Source organism: Dreissena polymorpha, chromosome 1 (assembly GCF_020536995.1).
Source record: "Dreissena polymorpha isolate Duluth1 chromosome 1, UMN_Dpol_1.0, whole genome shotgun sequence".
NCBI lineage: Eukaryota > Metazoa > Mollusca > Bivalvia > Myida > Dreissenidae > Dreissena > Dreissena polymorpha.
Genome location: NC_068355.1, coordinates 167,045,477 through 167,068,214, shown reverse-complemented (window position 1 = coordinate 167,068,214; position 22,738 = coordinate 167,045,477). Strand labels below are relative to the sequence as shown.

At 34.3% G+C, this 22,738-nt stretch overlaps 2 protein-coding genes across 4 annotated transcripts; both read left to right on the top strand.

Annotated features, from left to right (window-relative positions):
* Positions 1–4,255: 4,255 nt before the first annotated feature.
* Positions 4,256–13,503, top strand: LOC127859925 (thrombospondin-2-like). 3 transcript variants are annotated; one of them, XM_052397562.1, is made up of 9 exons: positions 4,256–4,411; positions 5,714–5,914; positions 6,230–6,302; positions 6,612–6,785; positions 8,143–9,295; positions 10,230–10,383; positions 10,547–10,673; positions 12,679–12,858; positions 13,100–13,503. In XM_052397562.1, the coding sequence occupies exons 5-9, from the start codon at positions 9,192–9,194 to the stop codon at positions 13,276–13,278; spliced, it is 744 nt and encodes a 247-aa protein (XP_052253522.1). In that variant the 5' UTR covers positions 4,256–4,411; positions 5,714–5,914; positions 6,230–6,302; positions 6,612–6,785; positions 8,143–9,191; the 3' UTR covers positions 13,279–13,503. The 3 variants fall into 3 exon arrangements, with proteins under 3 accessions (XP_052253522.1, XP_052253512.1, XP_052253526.1); XM_052397552.1 differs by having other exon boundaries at positions 6,612–9,295; XM_052397566.1 differs by lacking the exon at positions 6,230–6,302 and having other exon boundaries at positions 6,612–9,295.
* A 2,039-nt stretch (positions 13,504–15,542) lies between these two features.
* LOC127864271 (uncharacterized) lies at positions 15,543–22,738 on the top strand. The gene is made up of 10 exons (XM_052403940.1): positions 15,543–15,611; positions 16,251–16,421; positions 17,540–17,698; positions 18,222–18,414; positions 18,599–18,694; positions 19,305–19,385; positions 19,741–19,851; positions 20,639–20,671; positions 21,531–21,663; positions 22,370–22,738. Exons 1-9 carry the CDS (start codon positions 15,543–15,545, stop codon positions 21,650–21,652), a joined length of 1,035 nt encoding a protein of 344 aa, XP_052259900.1. The 3' UTR covers positions 21,653–21,663; positions 22,370–22,738.

Genomic DNA, 22,738 nt, shown 5'->3' with positions numbered 1-22,738 from the left:
CTTCCATTTTTCTGAATGATAAGTTATGTTTGCTATTCGTTTTTTGTCTTGTTTAGCATTTAAACATTGAAGACTAATTAAAGAGCGTGGGATGAGGATTAATTGAAAATAGTTATCATTCAAAAGGTTAAGAATACTAACTCTGCTGGTATGCAGAAAAAAATAGTTGAACATTTAAAACAATCTTCCAATTCACTTATTTCGAAATTGGATTTTATGACCAAGAAAATTGTTGTTTCTTTAGATCAGTATTTTAATTGTTATTCTATTGTATAAATAATTATTTTTTGCCGTTGATATACATCAAGGAAGAGTGTTGCAAACACATATTCAAATGTCGCTTATGTGCGACTGATGTAAAGTTTTATCAGAATGGCAAACAATACAGGTATATCGAATGCAGTTTTCATACGTACGTAACACATTATGACGACAGCATGTGTATGTTGCTGTTTGATTAACATTCGATATTTATAGCACAGATAAAACAAGCACTTAAAGGATAACACAAATAATGTCATACCGAACAAGTACTATAAGTGAAGGCTTTATATGTGTGAGTTTGTTATTAACATTCGATATTTATAGCACAGATAAAACAAACACTTAAAGGATAACACAAATAATGTCATACCGAACAAGTACTATAAGTGAAGGCTTTATATGTGTGAGTTTGATGATTGTTCTAATTTTCGTCGAGCCCGTTTGCATAAATCTCTATATAGTAGTCAAAATTGTCGGGTGTATGTGCTTTCGTGCTTGCGTGCTTCCGAGCTTGTCTGGACTGTAAATGTGTCGTTCATTTAGTAATTTTAACAATACTTATTTTTAGCAATTTTAACATAACTTAAAACGTATGTTCACCTTGAGGCAGCGTGTAACACCTTTTATCCTACCAAAAAGGCCCATGTCACACTTAAAGTTCAAAGATCTGATTGGACCATAAAACAGCTTGTCCAAAATGTAACGTTTGTTATTCATCATGCAATTTTAACATAACTCACCAAATATGATCACCATATGGAGACGCCGTGTTGCGTGTCCCAAATGCAACTTATAACTGCTGTTCTTTTTCTTCGATGATATTAACCCCGGAAGGGGACTGTTGTTTTCTCTTTAACAAAACTCTTTTTCTATGTGCTCCTATGTAAATTAAATTGCTTATTCTTACTGTACCGTACCCTTTTGAAAACAAACCATCCATGGCAGCTGGTACTTTGTTTGTTACAGCTTCTGGGTGTTTTTGTTTTGGTAACTGAAGTATATTCACATTATCTGGTTCGGAATAATTTTTAGATATTGCAATAATAACATCATACTGTATTTAAATAAATATAAAGCATAATACATTTCCTTAACGTGTAAACAAGGAAACTAGTGCATCAAGACATCGGTTCAGAAAAATGTTCAGGCGGTAAAACATACTAGTAGTGAGGGAAGATAACGCAGTTCATCAAAACAAACGTTAAGATTGATATTTTTGAACCTGTTTAATTATGTCAGTTTTGGAGAAAAAGACAGACGAACGAACAAACTTTTACATTGTCTTCAGACTATTACACGCAAATGCCAAATATTCGATACACCACATATATGTATTTCATATATTCATTAACTTGAAAATGGTAATGTTAATAAAAATCCACAGAAATAGCGTTTATTATATGTTTACAGTTTATTTTATGTTACACTCCGAAACATACAGAAAATTTCTAAATCAAACTCACAGCGCATGCTTCGTGTTGTGTCTCATTTATTCAAGATGCCGTCACTTATAAACGTGAAGAATAACCGAATGTGGCGAAACTAACCTTTCCTACGTCAGGCTGCGAAGATGTAAGGTTCGAAAGGAGTTGGTTGTGATGTTTATTGATGTAAAAGGCATCGAAGCACGAAACTTTGCAACACAAGATAAATATTGCCTACTGAAGTATGATATCCCCCTATTTCTTCCATGTATTTGTACGTGTCGATATACATGTAATCACGATAATGTTCATGTGCTAAGATGAAATAGCATACATCTTTTGCACACTTCTTTTGTTAAAAGATGAGTATGTACTTGTATTGTTGATTTCCGATAGTTTGTTGAATACTATTAATTAACTTCGTCCTCGATTATGTTTAATAATCTCAGTTTACCGCGTCTTCGATTTATGTAGCATTATATCAAGTAATATCTTCATTGATTATGTTGAATACAATCAAGTGAAATCGAACGGAATTATGTTGAATAATATCAATTAACATCGTCCTCAATAAATATATATTAATATCGTCAGCGAATGTGTAGCAAAATATTAAGTTTTATTGTCCTCGATTATGTAAAGTAATATCAATTAACATAATCCTCGATTATGTAAGATACTATCATGTAATATCGTACTTAATTATGTTGAATAATATCATCAAGTAACATTGTTATCAATGATCTTAAGTAATATTAAGTTTCATTGTCATCGATTGTGTACATTAATAGCAATAAGCTTTGTTCTCGATTATGAGGAGTAATGTAAATTAACATCATCATTTATTGTGTCAAATAATATAAAGTAATATCGTCATTACTAATGAAGAATACTATTAAGTAACATAGTCTTCAACTACAAAGATAAGTCTTTAAAGAAAAAGCAAATAATGATGTTTTTTAAATGCATGTTATAGGCTATTGCAACCGAAAATGATTTCTACTGATAAGTTTCAATTTATAGAAATGCATTACTACATATTCATCAAGTATTTAAAAGATAATTTAGAGAGAGGAAGACAAAGGCCCCGTTCAAGACCTGTATCAGTACATTGAGAAAGTTTTCTTCAAAAACACGGTCGTATGCCTTTTGAGACAGACTATATCAGTACTTAGAGACAGTTCTCGTCAATTCTTCGTCAATACAAATGATACACAATAAACCATAGCAACGCATTTTTTGGCAGATTGTGTATTTCACCACGGCATTTCATATCCTCATTCTGATAAAAGCATTGATTAATTGCAGATCAATTAATGTCAGAAATCACTTTAAAATGTGTGCAATCAATATGCAAATATACTCATCGAAATCGAATGAGATAAATGATTCTTATGTTGAATGATATCCTATAATTAAATGGTGTGTATTTTTCTTATGATAAGGATGACGTTCTTTATTGCATCAAATGAGAATGCTAAGGGTTGATTGTTAGAATGTTGTATCTGCCAATCATTTCTATATGAGATACAGTAGTTTGGGGCTCAATGTCTCAATGTGTCTGTGAATGGACCGTTGGCCAAGTTATTGGACAAACATATAAGATGGGTCTGTGCATTAACAGGTTTCTGAAAGAGGCCTCTGTAATAAAACATAAGTATAAGGGCACCTTACCAGTTAATATTTAATGTAGTGATTAAACATAAAACACAATGTTATACATGTTGCCAACTTTGTTTTGTGAATATAAGTATTTCGTACATAGACTGGTATCATGTGATACGTGTTTGTATGACTTTCATTATGATACGTAGGACGTCCTTTATGCTGTATGTGATCTGACATAGAGTAGTATTGTTCTGAATGATTCAATATGTGTCTGTGAATGGACCGTGGGCCACTTTATTTGAAAAACAGATAAAAGGGCCTGTGTATTTACATATTGCTAAAAAGGACCGTTGTAGTAAATATTAATTATAAGGGCTCTTAAGTAGTCAATTGTTTCAGGGAAAAATGTCAACGCGACTGTATTATTAATACCAAATTACTTTCAAAGTATTACAACTTTGTTTAACATTATGATTGCCTGATGGTAACAATTAACGCGATAAATAATTTTATTTTGATAAGATCATGATCTGCGCACTTTGCAAAATCTGATGGTTAAGGAATTACATTTCTGAACTTGTTTTGTCAAAGGTTATCAGAAGATAAAATACACGACCCAGCTTCTTTTTATGGTTAGCTACGTGGTTTTTGCAAATGTAAATAAATCTTTTGCTAGGAAATTGTTTTTTGCTCTGTACATAACAAATATTTTCATCTGTTAATAGGCATAATCAGCTTAAAGGCTCAAGGAAGTGTGCAGTTATTGCCCTTTAATATTCCACAAGCCTGTAAACCATAATTTATCTAATTGATATTGTTAATTGTGAACAACTTTCATAAACAATGTTGTTAATGTCTAATCAGACTTTGTCAATATAATCAAATATGTATTGCTCCTTTCATTTTTCTGTCATTATTTGCCCATCATGGTTTATGTACTAATGAAACGTTATCGTCGGTCTGCCAATCAAAGCCTGGTTGATAAGACGGTGTTCTGGCATTTATCTGTGATTTAAATTCGCAATGTGCATGTATATCATACTATATTGTCTAGGGCTGACACGATCTCATCTCATTGTAGGAAAACAAGACACCTAGTTGCAAAGATGGAATTGGTATAGTATTTTGCTGACTTTTTTTCTGCTTTGGACGTTTTCATGTTATGATATCATGCATGTTTCTGTTTCGGTTATAGTTTATGTGTTCTTGTTTGTATATCAAATTATATTCAATTTTTTTATAAAGAGATTTTGATCAATAGCCATTCATAGTAAACATAGTGTAATAAGGGTCGACTTAGTATAAGAACGGTCAGAAGCAGTTACAGTAGAAGTACAAGTAGTCGAAGCAGTTACTTTGAATGTTGTGTTTTGTTAGTAGGTTTGCATCGGTAGTGTTGTTGGTTGTGGTTTTACGAAATACATATACCAGTAAGATAGATGTCGTAATTTTATTCAGTTATGAGTCCCCCGCCAGTAGTCGTTATTACAAAAGAGACATATATTATAATTTTAAAATGTATCATTGATGTCGCTTAAAACATTCTCTGAGAATGGTTCATGTTTGCATACTTGTTTCATTAAATACTTTTATATTTAAGACCAAATGTATTTGATACTCATTTTGGTATCATTCTATCGTGTCTAAGAAAGTTATGTTTCTGGACCAACTTACTCAAAGCTACCTTAGCGCCTAACGTAATATTCATGTTTCCTTAGAAAAATTAGTTGCTTACTAATCTAGAAATTATTGAATAAGGTAAGTTCACACTAGAACTAGGTGACTCTATCGAACTATTAATGCTTTTGTAGCTAATTTGTAAAATAATGTAAAAGCAAAAAGCACAACATATATTTTTGTTGTTTTTTTGCGATGTCAATGTAACACTCAATGTTATATATTTTATCACAATATGTGTGTCCTACTTTTCATGCTCACTACCGTATTAATGTATTTATTTCCTTTTTAAACGAACAATATTTTGGTTTTTATACGTTTAATTTTTATCCGTTTTGGACGGATCTTATCTTGCATTCATTGAGGCAACAACTATTGTTTAACGCGTGTGTACAAGCTTGTTTTAATGGGTTATAAAGAAAAGTTCGCGATACTGGACTTGACTGTTTATGACAATCTGCAAACTGCATTTTTGCTTAAATATATAATAAACAATAGTGGGTTATACATTTAATCGTTAAATGTAAATTATATTCAAACGAAAAACATGAACATGTTTCTTTATTGTTTTAGTTTTTTTAATCCTTTGTGCATATATAGATGTTCATGTTAATCCAGTGCAACAGCTACACAATTACCCCTCAAACCAACTGTTATTTCCCGTAAAACTATATAAAATACGTGTATAATGTTTAGTGTTTTTTATTCCTAAAAAGTTAATTAGTTTCCTTTTTCTTCAGATCCACCACATTCCACTGTTGTTGCTGTTGCTTCTACAGTTTCATTATGCAAACGCATCTTCTTGCCACTGCACATTCAAAGCCACGACACCAGTACGAACGGAAACAAACATAAAGTCGCATTCCTTGCAGTATATTGGGAGTGGCACGTGCTTTCATGGATACATCAGCAATGGCTGGTTTATTGTCACGGGACATCCGGTTAGTTTACAGGATTGGAAATATATTCTCATGTCAAGAACACTCTCTATGACCAATACATCTTTTAACCAGGTAAATGTCAGGTTTCCGACAAAGTTGATGGTCAAGGTCACTGTTTATAATCACGGAAGAACTGTTGGCACAATGTTTAGATGGACATATAAGTGTGTTCATATTTTGTCTACAACAGGCACCGTGTTGAATTGTGCATACAACTGGTTAACTGACATGTTGATTGCTACTTGATTGAAAATAAGTGAATTAATATCAAAATTAAAGTTACAAACTAAACAATTACCTCTTTCGCCCTACCAGGTTATGAACATTCAAGAAGACGATCTGATGCCATATGATGACTGCAAACTTTTTGATGCCAGTGATTGGTTAGGTATCGAATTGCTTGCTCAGTATCGTAGGTCGATCTTTTGGATTGTCAGTCAGATTATTCTGACTTTGAATCCCAGCCTTGCAATGCAATGTAACTTGGGTGTTTTTTTTTCATGAAATCATTTCTTAATCAATTCACTCAACGGGATGTACTGTTAAAACGTTAACTACAGGAAGAATGATTGTCCTAGTACGGTGTATAAGGTCAAAATATATTAGATTTTTCCATACGGATATAAATATAATAAAATTTTATTTTTTAAACCCACACACAATATTTTAAGTGCTAAGACTTTTGTATGATTTTCAGCTGAAATACCCAGTCTTAGAACCGGCAGTTCCCATCAATCAGTTGTTTGGATGCCTTGCCTCGTGGATGGACAGCCCAATGTTTGCTTTGATGCCTCGTTCGAAGCCTGTAGGAGAAATTCGTCCTTGGATGGTTTTCCCCCAATTAAGATTGCGGAGAAAAGATTTTTGCTTGGTTTGTTACAAATTTATATTGGCGTATTTAAAAACCAAAGGCATTCTGGTTTGCGAGTAGGTAACATAAGCTAGCAGTATCCATGATTTTTAAATATTTGTATATAAATGTGTGTAACAATTGAAACGCGTTGACAAAAGTGTTTATATAGATAACCTAGCAAATGTTTCTTACGCTGATTCAATAGTTAAATATTTGTTCAAGATATTTGTATTTTTGTAAAATAAAATATGTGAAAATCTCTCGAATTATTCATGTTCACTTCTTTGTGCATGCGCATAAATTTATGATCGGATGCCTATGTGAATACCCATGCCGATTTCACAGGAAAAAACTTTAGTTTTAGCTTGGGTCCGTGTAAGGATGTATTAGTTTATTTTATTTTCTTAATCTGTTTACATTAAACTGATAAGGTACTTCTGTTTTGACAATGCTGTTGGTATATTTCACTTCCCGACTTTCAGTTTACCATTTATGATCTGTACATTACCTTGGTAGACAATCGATATGACATAATGACAACAGCAGAACGAAAAGCTTTACGTTGTAATGAAAATAACATGTTTGCAGTAACGCTTTTGCAATAAACATTATTGACAAAATAACATATGCAATATTGTAAAGAAAACCAATAGAAGGAGATGCGATGAAAGGGATGCAGCAAATGGGGGAAGCAGAATCCTTGAAAAAACAGAAGCTATCTGATATAATTTGTTTCATTCAAATAAATGACTATTTAAAGACATGTTTAAACTACGCACTGACACACAGAAGTGTGTATGACTTCACGGAGTGGAATTCATTTAGCATTACATTATCACAGCCGACCGTTTGGTAACGTTAAATTCTTTCTTCAAATGTTGGGTTCCGCTAGCGTGATTACCGCGAAACCTCCATAGTTACCTCTAAGGTCGATGTCATACTTGAACGTCAAAGGTAAACAAAAATTGTAGTCAATACCGACCTTGTCCAATACTTACAACAGATCATTGAATGAATTCAGATAAAGTTTACAAAATTTTAACCTTTTTTGATGTCAGCCTTAATACCCACGTGTCTACCAACGTCAAGGTCGTGTTTATAAGATCGAATTCGTTAATGGAGCACTGTATTATAAACAAGATGCCCCATTCTTAATCAATTAAAATAATGTAAAAATAATCGGCACCAATACTAATGTATTTGAATTGCTTTGTAATGCCAAAAGCATGACATTATATAATTGCGTTTGAAAGTGATTAAAATACAAACTTCATTTTTTAGTGGCTCATGATTTGTTGAGATAAAAAAAAACTATAAACTTATTTTCCATAAATGTTCTCTCTGATTTTTTTTCTACAGAAATACTATTTTGCAGACCACACAAACGTTTTTTCGAAGCAGACAACCTATGCTCGTGGCTGAATGTTTATCAAGGTGACGACTTTGACTGGATTCGCCACCAGTCATCAACTCCAACAGATGACACCGGTCCGGATTTTAACCATACCCTCAAAAATGTTCAAGGTTTTTGCAATGATATTTTAGGATACAATATATCAAATGAGTTTTGTCGCTAAAAGTGTTGATGATTATAAATACATATTCATGTAAAGAATTTATTCTGATGTGTTAGAATTAGTATAATATTTTAAGGTGAAGCATAATTTAGTAATTGGGCATGGCTTTTAAAGTGGCCCTTTGCTCAAGTATTTAGACATAGCAGTTAGAATGTGTTATTTATGCATATATTGGGGTATGGCATTCAAGTGAAAGGTAAGTATACAAGTTTTAGAGTAAGGAGTTTTAAAAGTTGGTATGAAATTTAAGAAGTAAGTATTGTGTTATGGAATCTTCGAAGAGGGTGTTTACAGAAGTAATTGGTTGAAATTAAAGAAGTGACTATTTTCACAAGTGTTTGAGCTTGCGTTTTAGAAGTGGGTATTTTCACACGTATTATTGCATGACAATATAAGGAATTGTGTTTACACGAGGGTGTTAAACACAAGTATTGGCGGATTGGCGGATTACTAAAATTGGTAATTGAGCATATATGTGGACGCGGCATTTAAAAAGTAGGTATTTACACACGTTTGCGGTATGTCATTTAAGAAGTGGGTATTAACATATGAATTGGGACATGGTGTTTTAACAGTAGGTATTTTGAAAAGACATGTTAGTAGTGTTTTTTTACTGTAACTGTTGGGTGATATCTTTTTTTAGAAAATGGTATTTACGCAACTATTGGGTAATGGCATTTTAGAAATGGGTTTTTACTCAAGCTATGGGGTATTACATTTCAGAAATGGGTATATACAAGTGTACATATGATTTTAGAATTTAAGTAGTAGATGGTTAGCCAGGTATGACTGCCTTATTCGCTTCTCTGATGTGTGTCGGCTTCTTAATGTTTCTGCAGGGAACTACATGTTCATCGAGTCAAGCGCACCTCGGGTCCAGAACGAGACGGCCTGGCTGGTGAGTCCACTTATACAGTCCCCGGGAACCCATTTCCAGTGCTTCCAGTTCTGGTATGATTCAGCACCTTCTGTTATAAAGGGTCGTAGTAACATATTAAACTTACCTGTATGAAATGCTCAAGGTATGTTTGTGTGATCACCCTATGTCAAGCGTTCTGCGGCGTCAATGTCTAGGTTAACAACACACTATAGGCCACATTTAGTATCAGATCTTGATAAAACCTGGTCAGAATGTGTTATTGGTAACCAGGTCAAACCGTAGAAAAACTGTGTTACTTATCTAGAGGCAACGGTATTCAATGATGATGCAATTTAGTCAGATATTTTTATATGGACAATATCTAGCCTGAGTTTGAATCTTGGCCACGTATGCACGAACTAAAGCATCAGGTTTAATGTAAGATTAACTTTGTAATCACTCCAGATGCCACATGTATTGCTTAATATTGATGACATTTGAGAAAAAAAAAATTATCACTATAGAGGCCGAATGTATAGCTTTATCGTGATAAAATATGGTAAGAATGTTAATCTGGACAGTGTCAATGCTACGTTTGAACATGGATAGACGGTGGTCGAAAACTAGATCACCAGATGAAGTAGTCATCAATGAGTGAATTTGAACTCAGAAGTGCATTTCAGGGCCATCTTATTTGTATTATATGAACAGTCTCATATATTTGGAAAATGACAATGACACCGTTATATTTTACATGAGATAGAAGAACATGCACTCTTTAAAATTGATATCTCGAAATCAACGAAAACTCCTCTTTGCAGAATCTTTCTCCAGAAAATTTTCTTCTTTAATATTAACAGATATACCAGTTAAGTAATGTGTCCTTTAAACAAATATATGAATACATGTCAGCTATGATTTAATTCAGAAATATAAAAGTTTAAATAGCATAAAGCATGCCAAATGTCTGTGGAGTAAAGACAAAGTTTTGAAATGTTTGCAAAAGAATATGTAATATGACCACAGGTATCACATGAAAGGTTTGTCGGTGGGTCAGCTGAATGTGTACCAGAAACAAGATGGCCGATTCCCAGGCAATCTCGTCTGGAGTTTGTCCGAGCAACAGGGCCCAGATTGGTTGTCTGGGCAAGTTCCACTGGACGCAACAGTGGGATTCAAGGTATTATATGATGTGTTTTAAGTGTCTTCGCGTTGATAGCGTTTTAGGACGTTGGTAAGAAGATAGTTTTAGACAATCTGCAAAGTCAATATCAATAATGTTTGTATTACGAGATTGTTAACTTTAAATTAGTTAAGGCTTTTTGTGTTCTGCATTGGTACAGCTGGTTGTGGAGGCAACAGTAGGGTCCGGTTACGAGGGTGACATCGCAGTTGACGACTTCAACCTGACCACAGGATTCTGTTCATCACTGCCCGTGAAGGCTTCCAGAACTAATCTTACAAACACAGGTGGGACACGGCCACTGTATCGCATAATAATCCTTTAGACATATTTGAATTTTTATTGAATATCTTCAGAATTAACAGTGTGTACTTGTTGCACGCAAATTCAACCTGTAGTAGTTGCAGAGATGTGAACATGTTGCAAACTTGCAAACTTAAGCCTGAAAATGCACGCACACACACGAACACATCCGCACACGCGCGCGCACGCGCACGCGCACAAACGCACACGCGCACACACATACAAATTGTTATATGCTTTATAAGCTTAACTAGATTGATAATCTTCGTATACAATATTGGTATCAATCGTGTTAGTAATAACATATTTTCCTACACAACAACTACTACTACTACTACTGCTACTACTAGTAGTAGTAGTAGTGCTACTACTACAACTACTACTACTACCACTACCACAACCACTACTACTTCTACTACTACTACTACTACTACTACTACTACTACTACTACTACTACTACTACTACTACTACTACTACTACTACTACTACTACTACTACTACTACTACTACTACTACTACTACTACTACTACTACTACTTCTACTACTACTACTTCTACTACTACTACTACTACTTCTACTACTACTTCTACTACTACTACTACTACTACTACTACTACTACTACTACTACTACTACTACTACTGCTACTACTACTACTACTACTACTACTACTACTACTACTACTACTACTACTACTACTACTACTACTACTTCTACTGATACTATTACTACTACTTACTACTACTTCTTATACTACTTTTTCTTCTACTACTTCTACTACTACTACGAGTACGACTTCTACTACTAATACTACTACTACTACTACTACTTCTACTACTACTACTACTACCACTACTACTACTACTACTAATACTACTATTACCACTACTACTACTACTTCTACTACTACTACTACTACTACTACTACTACTACTACTACTACTACTACTACTACTACTACTACTACTACTACTACTACTGCTACTACTACTACTACTACTTCTACTACTACTACTACTACTACTACTTGCTTTGTGACATCTTAAAATTGACCTCTTTTATATTGAATTCAATCGTTTCCCTGTTATCAAAACTTGACTTACCAGGCGTTCAATAGTTTATATAGACTTATATAGAAAAACAATTTAAACAATGTTTTCTTTTGTAACCATGAAACCAAAAGCTTTAATTGGTATATACGAATTTATTTTTTATCTTTCAACACATTTCGTTCAAATGGTTCCCCTTTTGTTCAAATCTTGCATTCTTAAAGGGATCTTTTAACAGATTTTGGCATGTATTGATTTTTTGCATTAAATGCTTTATATTGATAAGTGTAAACATTTGATTTTAAAAGCTCCAGTAAAAAAAAATTAAAAAAAAGAAATAAAGAAAAAAAAGTAAACATCAACTTGACTCGAACCACTGACCCCTAGACTAAAAGTCAATTGCTACGACCATTCGGCCATCCGTGCACATACAATGAGTGGTGTATTTTATACTATATACTATATACTATATATATATATATATATAACTATTATAAAGCAATCCTCGTAGTATCATAAAATTACAGCGACAACACGATAACTCTCCAAATTTTTCAATCGTTTCGCATTGCAACGCTTGATACTTTTAAGGTTTTTAAATCGTCCAAAGATGCATATAATGGATATTTTAGAGCATGGTAAATGTTCAGTATTACTGTTTAATAGTAAGGTCTAAGGGTAGTAGACGAACGCAGTTTCTTGTAACAAATATTAACTTTAGATGACAATATTTCAAATAAAAGTTTAATACGTTTGAGTGCCTCTACAAATGCTGTGTACGTGCATTAAATGGTTAAATATCGACAATATCAATTGCAATATACGCATACCCATAAGATAAAACGTCCAATGAATGAAAATGAATGAAATGGCTTCATTCTTGTAATCGAAGAATAGGAAAAAATCATTACCTTTATATACGGATTATTTAATTGCAGTGGATGGCAAGTGGGGAAGTTGGTATCCTTGGAGTGTATGCTCTACGACCTGTGGTCCTGGTGAAATGTCACGGCACAGATTATGCAACAACCCGCGCCCACAAAATGGGGGTCTATATTGTGATGTTAATGACAAGGGTGAGGAGGACCTTATTGGTTGTCAAGGACCGCCCTGTCCAAGTATGTGTATAAGGAGCTAAAGTTCTTGCATTTCATTGATAAATTGATGTTTAGCATTCAATCGCATGTTCAACAATAGTGTTTGCCTTAAACAAGTGGAACGGTTAAAATTTGTATTCACGCGTCAGTGGCTTACAAACTATCAATATTGTCTGACACATAAATCTCAATACCTATATCAATTATAGTCACCTTATGACGTTGAATACACTTTGATACGATGAATTTATTTTCAAATCAGTCAAAGGAAGCTGGTCAGACTGGAGCGCGTGGGCCAAGTGCAGTGTCACGTGTGGATTTGGTTCCCACTATAGGAACAGGTCATGTGACCACCCTGCACCCGCCCACGGTGGAGTTGACTGTGAAACTGAGAGCTGCACGAAGGAACCTTGTCCAAGTAGAGTCGTGCATGAAATATGAATTCGATACCATTTTTGGAGTGCGAAGTAAACAATCACCTAGCCTTACTCGTGCGTTTAAACCTTCGCTATTTCTATAAAGATTTTAAAGCTATTTTTCTTTTTGTGTTGCTAATTTTGTTGTGAAATTAAAGCCAAACACCTTGATATGAAATGCATATAAATCAATACATATAGATGCAATTTGAAAGTGTGCAAAATTGTCATTAAATCTATAGCCTAGTTAGCAAGTATATTTTTTTTTATTTTAAAACCAAAAGTAGGATTTCTATACGTATACGTCCATTTCGACAAACGCTATTACTTTTAAGTTTTAAACCGCAAAATAGACGGATTTCAACCTTGTTACCACCAGATATATTCTAATTGGTATAGATAAAATTAAATCTATAGCCTAGTAAGCAAGTGATTTATAATTTTTTTTAGTTTTAAAACCGAAAGTAGGATTTCTATACGTATACGTCTATTTCAACAAACGCGACTATTGTTAAGTTTTAAAGCGCAAAAAATACGGATTTATACCTTTTAACCACCACATATATTCTTATTGGTATATATAAAATTAACTGTATAGCCTAGTTAGCAATTAATTAATTATTTTCAAACGGTACCGCTTTTAAAACCGAAAGTAGGTTTTCTAGACGTATACATCCATTTCGACAAACGCGATTATTTTTAAGTTTGAAAGCGCAAAAAGACGGATTTCTTCCTTGTTACTACCAGATATATTCTAATTGGCACAGATAACATACGTTTCTTAATTACACTTAAATTTACTAGGCCAAATAAGTTTTTAAAGTGAAATATAAGTCGATTTTCACGGGTTATAAGTAATAATTGACCCCGTATGGGGTGATATAGGTTCATTCAATTAATAATGGAAGAGAGCGTTGCTTGATCCCAATACAATTTACTTTGTTAAAATCCGTGTAACAAATTTATCTAACCAAAAACTATTGGAAGTATACTGTATTTAATTAAGTGGCCTTGTTTGCTTATGACGTCATTTATGTTACTGACCTAAAAAGAAATGCTTCTTACCTTATTTATAAAGAATAACTTGTCGAGCCTTTTTGTTTATTCGTGCCGAGATTGATATATTAAACAACGATAGGGTAGTAACTTGTTGATTTTAGTTAGCATACCTGTAAGTTTCCACTTTAAAATAAATAATGAAATATAAACGCCACTACGCTGCATTTTAAGCGGAAAACCTGCACTTGCACTAAATATTTGTAGCATAAGTGTTTGCCGTTTTTGTTGCTCAAATATTTAACATCTTGGTATCAAATTGTTTGTTCGTTTAATCTCATTGTAATTTACAAAAAAATGAAGACTTTATAGTTGGTTCCGAGTAACATGAGCTTCCTCCAGATATTGACTAATTTAACAGTTTCCGGTCGACGTGATACATAGAGAATAACAGGTTACTGCCTGATCTTTTTGTAATGTATCAGGCAAGGCTTAGAATAATATAACGGCGAGGTTTGCTGAGTGGTATCAAATTGTTTGTTTGCTGAATCTGATTCAATTTAACTAAACAATATTACTTTATAGTTGAGTCCGAGTAATATGACCTACCTCCTATCATCGACGACCGATATAAGAACTTCCTGTTGAACTGATATAAAATATATATATAAGGCAGTGTTATATCAGGCAGATATCAATACAGCGGTATGATAAAAAATATATCAGGCAACTTTATATCAGGCAGTTATCAATGTAAAGAACAATACACGTGATTTTTCAAGCAATGTGATTCTGAGTTATGTGCCCCTGAACTTTTCCGCGGGAATGCTTGCAAACCATGTGGCAATGCTGTTATTTCAGTCACGTTGTGCCAATTGTCTGCGGTTTAAAAAAATCAGCACTTATCTCTGGAAAACACTGTTTAAGGAATTACTTAATATTCAAGATGCTTATAGCTTGTTATCCTTTAACTCTCAGCACCCTTCAAACATTAAAGTAATTGAAGTTTAGCAGTAATCACTTCAAATATGTAACTACGTACTAAACTTTATACAATTGCTTAAAATATAGTCCAGGTGTTTTTCTTACTTTTCTGAATCATGTTATGAAATCATAATGCTAATATTTTTTATTGTTCCATGATATTCTGCGAATCACACATGCTTGTTTATACTCATACACAAACAGTTTACGGTATGTGGGGGAGTTGTCAGTTCTGGAAGTCGTGTTCCGTCACGTGTCTAAAAGGTACCCGATCTCGTACCCGCCTCTGTGACTCCCCGGCACCACAACATGAAGGCAGCTACTGTACAGGACAACAGAACGGCACTGAGACGTGTGTATCGCGTGACAACTGCGATCGTACGAAAATGCCCAGAATATTTTCGGATCAATCATCATGAAACTCCAAGCGATTCTTTCTATTTATACATGTTTATGGTTCGAGTTCAAAAGTGGGTTTCTTCATATGGCTTTATATGGATGAATTCACTGTCTTAAAGTCACATTTTTGCCAAATCATCATCTCAGAATAGTTGTTGTAACGATAGCTCAATTGAGTTCAAAAATGGTTCCGGGTTGTTGAACAATATGCTTTCCAATTGGTTGATTGAGTTTGGCTTGTAATTGTAGCTAAATTTCAACCTTTAAAGACAGGTTTCAGTTGCTTCTCTCTGAACATGAATGCAACCACTTAGGGGATACTATGGTAGTTTGATATTGCAGTTGTTATTGATGATAGCAAATATAAAAACAACAGACTTCATATGTAAACGTTATTACAGGGTGTAAATCAGAAAAATGACCTATCTACTGCGATGTTCGTTAAAGTTGCTTAGTAACTCTATCAATCACAACAAACTTTATCACGTGATAAAGAAAGAACGTCTAAAACACGAAACAATTAGTGAATGTCTTCTTTTCTTATTTTAGTTTAGTGGAGTGCAAAACCTGATATATTTTATATTTTATTTCTAAGACATAGTTTATATTATTATTCAGTTGATGGCGGTTGGACAAAGTGGGGCCTTTGGAGTGTGTGTGATGTTTCGTTTGCAACCGGACACCACGTCAGGTACAGACTATGTGAAAATCCGACGCCAGAAAACTTTGGCTAATACTGTGAAGGACCTGAAAACGAAGTGGGAGAATGCTTCGACAAGTCTCGTCCAAGTGAGTGATGTATTTTACTAAACGAATTCTGCAAAAAAAATAGGTTATACTTTTCAGAAAAGTCCATCGTACTCAGGCTCGTGAAACTAGTACTTTAGTCACTAACAGGTTGTAAATCTGCTAGGTACAATCTTTTATTAGAATTGTTAAACTGTTCAGAATTTGTGAAAATGTTGCTTTTTTCATCATACATTTTTTTATAAATTATGATACCAGTATTAAAACTGACTCTACATATATAAACAGGGCTAGTACTTTATATATTGTATACAAATGGTGTAGTTTTGCATGGAACCTTGGAACGATGTAGTTGAAACATTCTTACCAAAATCGGTAAGTACCACTGTATCTTGTATCATAACCTACAATTGACGGTGGATTCGGTGCCTGGATGGCGTGGGGTTCGTGTTTTCCTTCCACTGGTAATGGACTTCAGACGCGTTCAGGTCTCTGTGACAACCCACAACCAAACAATGGAGGCCGAAACTGTCAGGGAAATTACACAGAACAACTCCAGTGTTGCGAAAGCGACTGTCCAGGTAATTGCTCTCCAGTTGAACCTGCTGATATGGCATCACCTATAGATGTTTGACGCGCATGGTTCAAATATAGGATTTAATTGCAGTTTATATAACTCAAAAACGTATGAATTTGTGTGTGGTGCTTTTAAATAATTCAGGATGATGCATTTAAATATAACCAATACATCTAGTTGATAATTTGAATGCCACACATCATACAATATTTATGAATCGATAATTAATAAAAAGGATGTGTATCCAATTGCGACTGAAGAAGTAAACAATACAATTATTTAAACAGTATAATGAGGTGCAGTCGGTTTTCCGCCCATCAGTGAAAGAAAACGTGTTTTGTACATTTCAAATTATTATTTAAATACAAAATATGAGAAGTATCTATGTTATTTTTAATAAATGCCCTACTTCAAAGTACAGGTGTTATTTTTCCTTCAATGCCATACACATTAGACCGATGTTAAGATTATTTCTGTTTAAGTGCTGCGTCACTTTTAACCTTGTAGGATGTATATAAGCTTCCATTTATTGGTTTCAACAAATACAATTATTAAAGTGTATGGTGAATCATTTCTTTTTCAGTGGATGGTGGTTGGTCCGACTGGTCTACCTGGTCCGACTGTCCTGCTGACTCCCTTGTTAACACGACCAATTCTAGAATACGCACCTGTTCCAAGCCTTCTCCACAATTTGGTGGAGCCAATTGTACCGGAGATAGCGTGGAAACGGACTGCTGTCCAGGTATCTAAACACGCATTGCTCTTAGTACAGAATTTCTATTAATGTCTGACACAATGCTATTTTAACATGATTTTGGAAAAAGTCTGGTCACGGTCAACGTAAGAGAACAGAGAATCGGTCTACGCGGAATAATTTGAGTGTAAATGGAGGTATTGAGTTGGGTTAGGTTGTTGAAATAATTGTTTTGTGATAACATTAAGGGTCAGTCGGGTAAAGGTCAAGACTACCGTAACTTATAAAAAACAAACATCTTATATGTATTGGGCTTCATCCACACTATACTTATTTTCGCCAAACCCATTTGCAATATTTCGATGTTATTGTAGTCTATTCATAATATTTAATATAAAATCTTTGAAAACGAAATTTGTTGAATGGGAAGACATTGATTATTGATCATTTATTCATAGCTCAATCGATTAAACGGCTAAACAGTTTTTTCATATCTATATGAATTGTGTTTAAGTCAATGGCGGCTTCGGTGCATGGACAGTCTGGTCGGTGTGCAGTGGCAACTGTATAGAGGCACACACGCAGAGTGCGTCAGTGTAATAACCCAAGATCTTACTGCGGTGGTAGATACTGTGGGTCTGGAAGAGAAGTTGACCGAACTTGTATACCTGATCAATGCACAGCAACAACAGCTACACCATCAGCAGGGTCACAAGCAATCATTGCACCAAGCTTGAGAGAAGCAAGACAAAGCTACCATTTTGGTTGGTTTGTCATTGATTTCATTTTGATTTGAAGTTAAAAATCATCTAGAGTAAATTATACTAATAAATAAAATCACTGCACCGAGTTTACATTTGTCTCTCACCACTGTATCGCCTGTTTATCACAATGGAAACAGATATAATTCTTACTTTACACGTAGTTCTCCAACGGATATATTTTCAGCTACGAGTAGTCCAGTCTTCAGTGCAACATCGCCTACAACAACGTTTACAACATGTTCAAACAACGATGACGGCAGCACATCAAAAACAACTATAGGTGATCAAGTCATAATTATTTTAATAGCATGGTAGCTTTTGTCACATTTTTGTAGACTGGACTTTAAATTCATATTGATTAAAATGCATACGTATGTTGATAGATAGAGACTATAATATAATATAAATGACATGACTTTTCGGCTTTGTTTTGTTTGTAATGGACTAATTTTGGAATAAAACAAAGCTATAGCAGACGCGAGATTCGAATTTAAGCATGTTTAAACGGGTGTTTTCTAGTATTTTGTAAATTAATGGTGATCTATAAATGAATTTGATTTACGCATCAACGCTCGAATATGTTTTACCTTTCACATCGTTAGTCTTTTGTTACAAATTTGTAACAATTAACAAACATGTCTTTCGCTTTTACTTCAACGTCATGTAAAATAAATAATATACATGTATATATTCTGTAGTTGTTTTAGGGGCAATACCGGTGTCAGCGTTTTGTTTGGTCTGTCAGTTGGTCTTATCTGAGTCTTAATGTACAATTCATATGAAACAAATTATCGTATTACTAAAAATAACACGCGTTCACGTGTGTTAGTCTCTTGCCACTAAAACTTCTGTTCATCACTCTGAAAACAATACAAACTCTCACTTTGCAGGAAATTCGTCAACTGATACGATTTCAGCTACGAGTAGTCAACCCAACCTTTCAACATCATCTACAGCAGCCTCTACAACAGGTTTAAGCAATGCCATCGTCACATCGCACACAACTTCATCACTGTTCCTTCCTCGGTCATCATTGAAGATGTATTTACTATGACAATAAGTTAGCCGAGGCAAATTTTTATTCCCTAGACCGCACAAATTAACACAGCGTTAAGCCATTATTTATTCGTCTCGACACAAATAACGTTTGGATGGGACATAACGAAGCAATCTTTTAGTTATTATTTTTTTCTGTTGGTCTCATCTGCGGTTTCAAGTAAAATTCATCTTAAGCAAATAAATCTTTTAAGTAAAAATAAGTTTTGTCTTTTGCCACTAACCCACCTATTAATCACTCTGAAAACAGAACAAACTCTCACTTTACAGGGAGTTTACCAACTGGTACAAGTTCAAATATGAGTATTTCACCCGAGACTTCAACATTACCATCAACAACTACTACAACAGTATCCAGTGGCACATCGGAAACGACCATAGGTGATTATGCAAGAATATTTTGTAGCGCATCACTTGTTTGGACATGTACGTTGTTTACTCATTAATATCATCGCATCACTAGAAAGGAACTGTAGGTTGTTTACTCAATAATACTATCGCATCACCAGTATGAAACTGTAGGTCGTTTACTCAAGTAAACAATCGGGTCACCATTATGGAACTGTCGGATGTTTTCTAATTTATAAACTTGCATCAGTAGTACGGAACTATAGGTTGTTAACTCATAAATGTTCACTAATTAACAACATCGCACTAGTAGGAGTAAACTGTGCTTTGCAAAATCATTTACAACAGTGCACCAGGCTTGATTGTAGTTTGGAAATGTACTGTGTAAATTCATGACCACCATACCTTATCTAGGAACTGAACACCGTTTACACCATCACACCAGTAGCATGGAACAGCATCTTTTTAATCGCTATGATTATTTCACTAGCTGCACTGTACGTTGTTTACTTGTTAAAACCATCGTACCAGTAGCATTAAAATGCGGCTTGTTGCATTGTTAAACACTATCGCCTACGTGTAATGGTATTAAACGTTGTTACTCACTTACATTATGGAACTAGTAGCATGAAATGTAAGTGTTTGTTTTTTAACGGGACGCTGTTTACTCGTAAGCATCATCGCACCAGTGGTATAGAAGTGTTTATCATTTTCTCATGAACACAATCGGCATCGCATCAGCAAATACACTTTGTTTAATGATTAACTGAATCATGTTCACTCATTGACTCCTCATGATATTCTATTTCATGTTTTCCAGGCACTTCTGTCCGCCCAACAGCGGCTTCGCATCGTACGTCTCAACATTTTTTGGCATTTGATGAAATGTTATATTCAATTAGCGGTGAAAAGAAAACTGACAGTGTAGAGATTTTGTTCCTCATCAAAAGGATTTTAGCCTTTATTTAATGTAGCAATTAATTATCATAAAAGTATGGCCCCTCGATCCACATGCACGTATTTATATAGAAAATGGTCAAAGGAAATTAAACTAATGGTGCTTTGTAAACTTCCGTTGGTGCAACTTTATTTTGACTGTATGTGTGTACACAAATACACAAAATTGACAATTATGTATTTCTGTATGGAGATACATGAAATGTAATTATTTCAATTTGATAAACAGGCTATTTACCAAATATATTACCATGACGAAAACGAGACACAGTTTGTAGTGGAAATTAACAAAATATGTTTCTATGTATGTATTGTTATAAATCGGTTTATAAATAACGATTTAGTTCTAGTGCAAAACTAAAGAAACCATGAGGGCGTGAGCTGGAGTTGTAAAATATCATGCCTCAGAACAACCAAAAAGTTAATAATTGGTATATATTAATAACGACAATTCGACAATTATTTCGGATCGAACATGATTTGAAAAATGGGTGTGCAATGTAAATGATAACTATATATGAGTATGCAGTGGCAATGCTTGAAAGTTCTGTTTGTGTTGTTTGCGGGTAGTATTACTGCAAAAATTGTGTTATTTTGTTTCTGTATGATGATCAGTAATTTTCATGTTAGAATTATAAATTCATCTATTAATAAATCGATACTTCAAGTATATGTAAATGTGTAAATATCCCCTATTCATTATATCAATTATGACTATTTATGGCATGAGCTATGACTGACCTATCATGTTTCAGCTATCCAGTGCACAGTATGTAAGGTCAACCCGCAGCTGTGTTTTGTCCTCACCAAGGTGGAGATGTGTCCTGAATCCTACTGTATCAATGAAGTCACAAACAAGGAAGACGGCTCAAAATAGGTTGACAGAAGGCAAGTAATAAAACGCTCTGCTACAAATGCAATAATGGTCACGACAGAAGGCAATTCATATTGCCCTCTGCTATTACCTAGTCGGTATTGTAGACTTGTAATACAACCTTCTTGTAACCGTGTTCATATTGTGTATATTGCAAATACTGTATCAAAAGTAACAAACGAAACAGACGGTCAAAATGGTTTAGAGAGGTCAGACATTTGATCCTCTAAAATAACCTTTCCCGTTTTGTGGAGCGACATCTACATTTGAAAAAAATGCTTCAAAGTGACTGAACATCAAAATAAATTTAAGAATTTACGCGGCTTTAATCTGTACACATTGTTAAGTTTGGGCACCCGTAAACTGATTTTTAACCTCCAATGAAATGTTTTGCTTTAACTGTTCCAACGCGGTGATCTGAATTTTATCAGATGGTGTTTGTGTGTGACATGTGTTTTAGTCTTGTGTCTAATTGGTCATTTGCCTTATATAAATGACATTGCAGTAATGATCAAGTGATTTGCCGAAGTTTTAGGTTCATTACAATTACCAAGCTTAAATAGTATTGAAGTATGATATTTAATAATATGCATTCATATTGAAAACAAATTCATCTCATGGTTTAATGACGTTACTCGTCGAACACATCTTTGCCGATATAAAATATACAAGGGAAGTATCATTTTGCAGACAATTATGTTGTTTATGTTTATGTTGTAGATGTGACACTATTGACGAGTGTGAGAACGACTGGTGGCACAGCACAAGTGATGATCCAGACTGTCAGGACTACAAACCAGACATAACCACGGTGAAGGACATCAATTGTACCTACTGCTGCACCACGGACAACTGTAACAGGTATATCAAGCCTGCTCAAGACACCCTCTACACGCATCCTAAGAAATAGACAAAGAATTAATTCGTTTTTCTCGAATGTTGCTTCTGTTCTGTCTGCGTGTTTATAGCGCAATAAATAGCTAGGCTTGTTCTTCCATTTTTCTGAATGATATGTTATGTTTGCTATTTGTTGTTTGTCTTGTTTAGCATTTAAACATTGAAGACTGAATAAAGAGTGTGGGCTAAGGA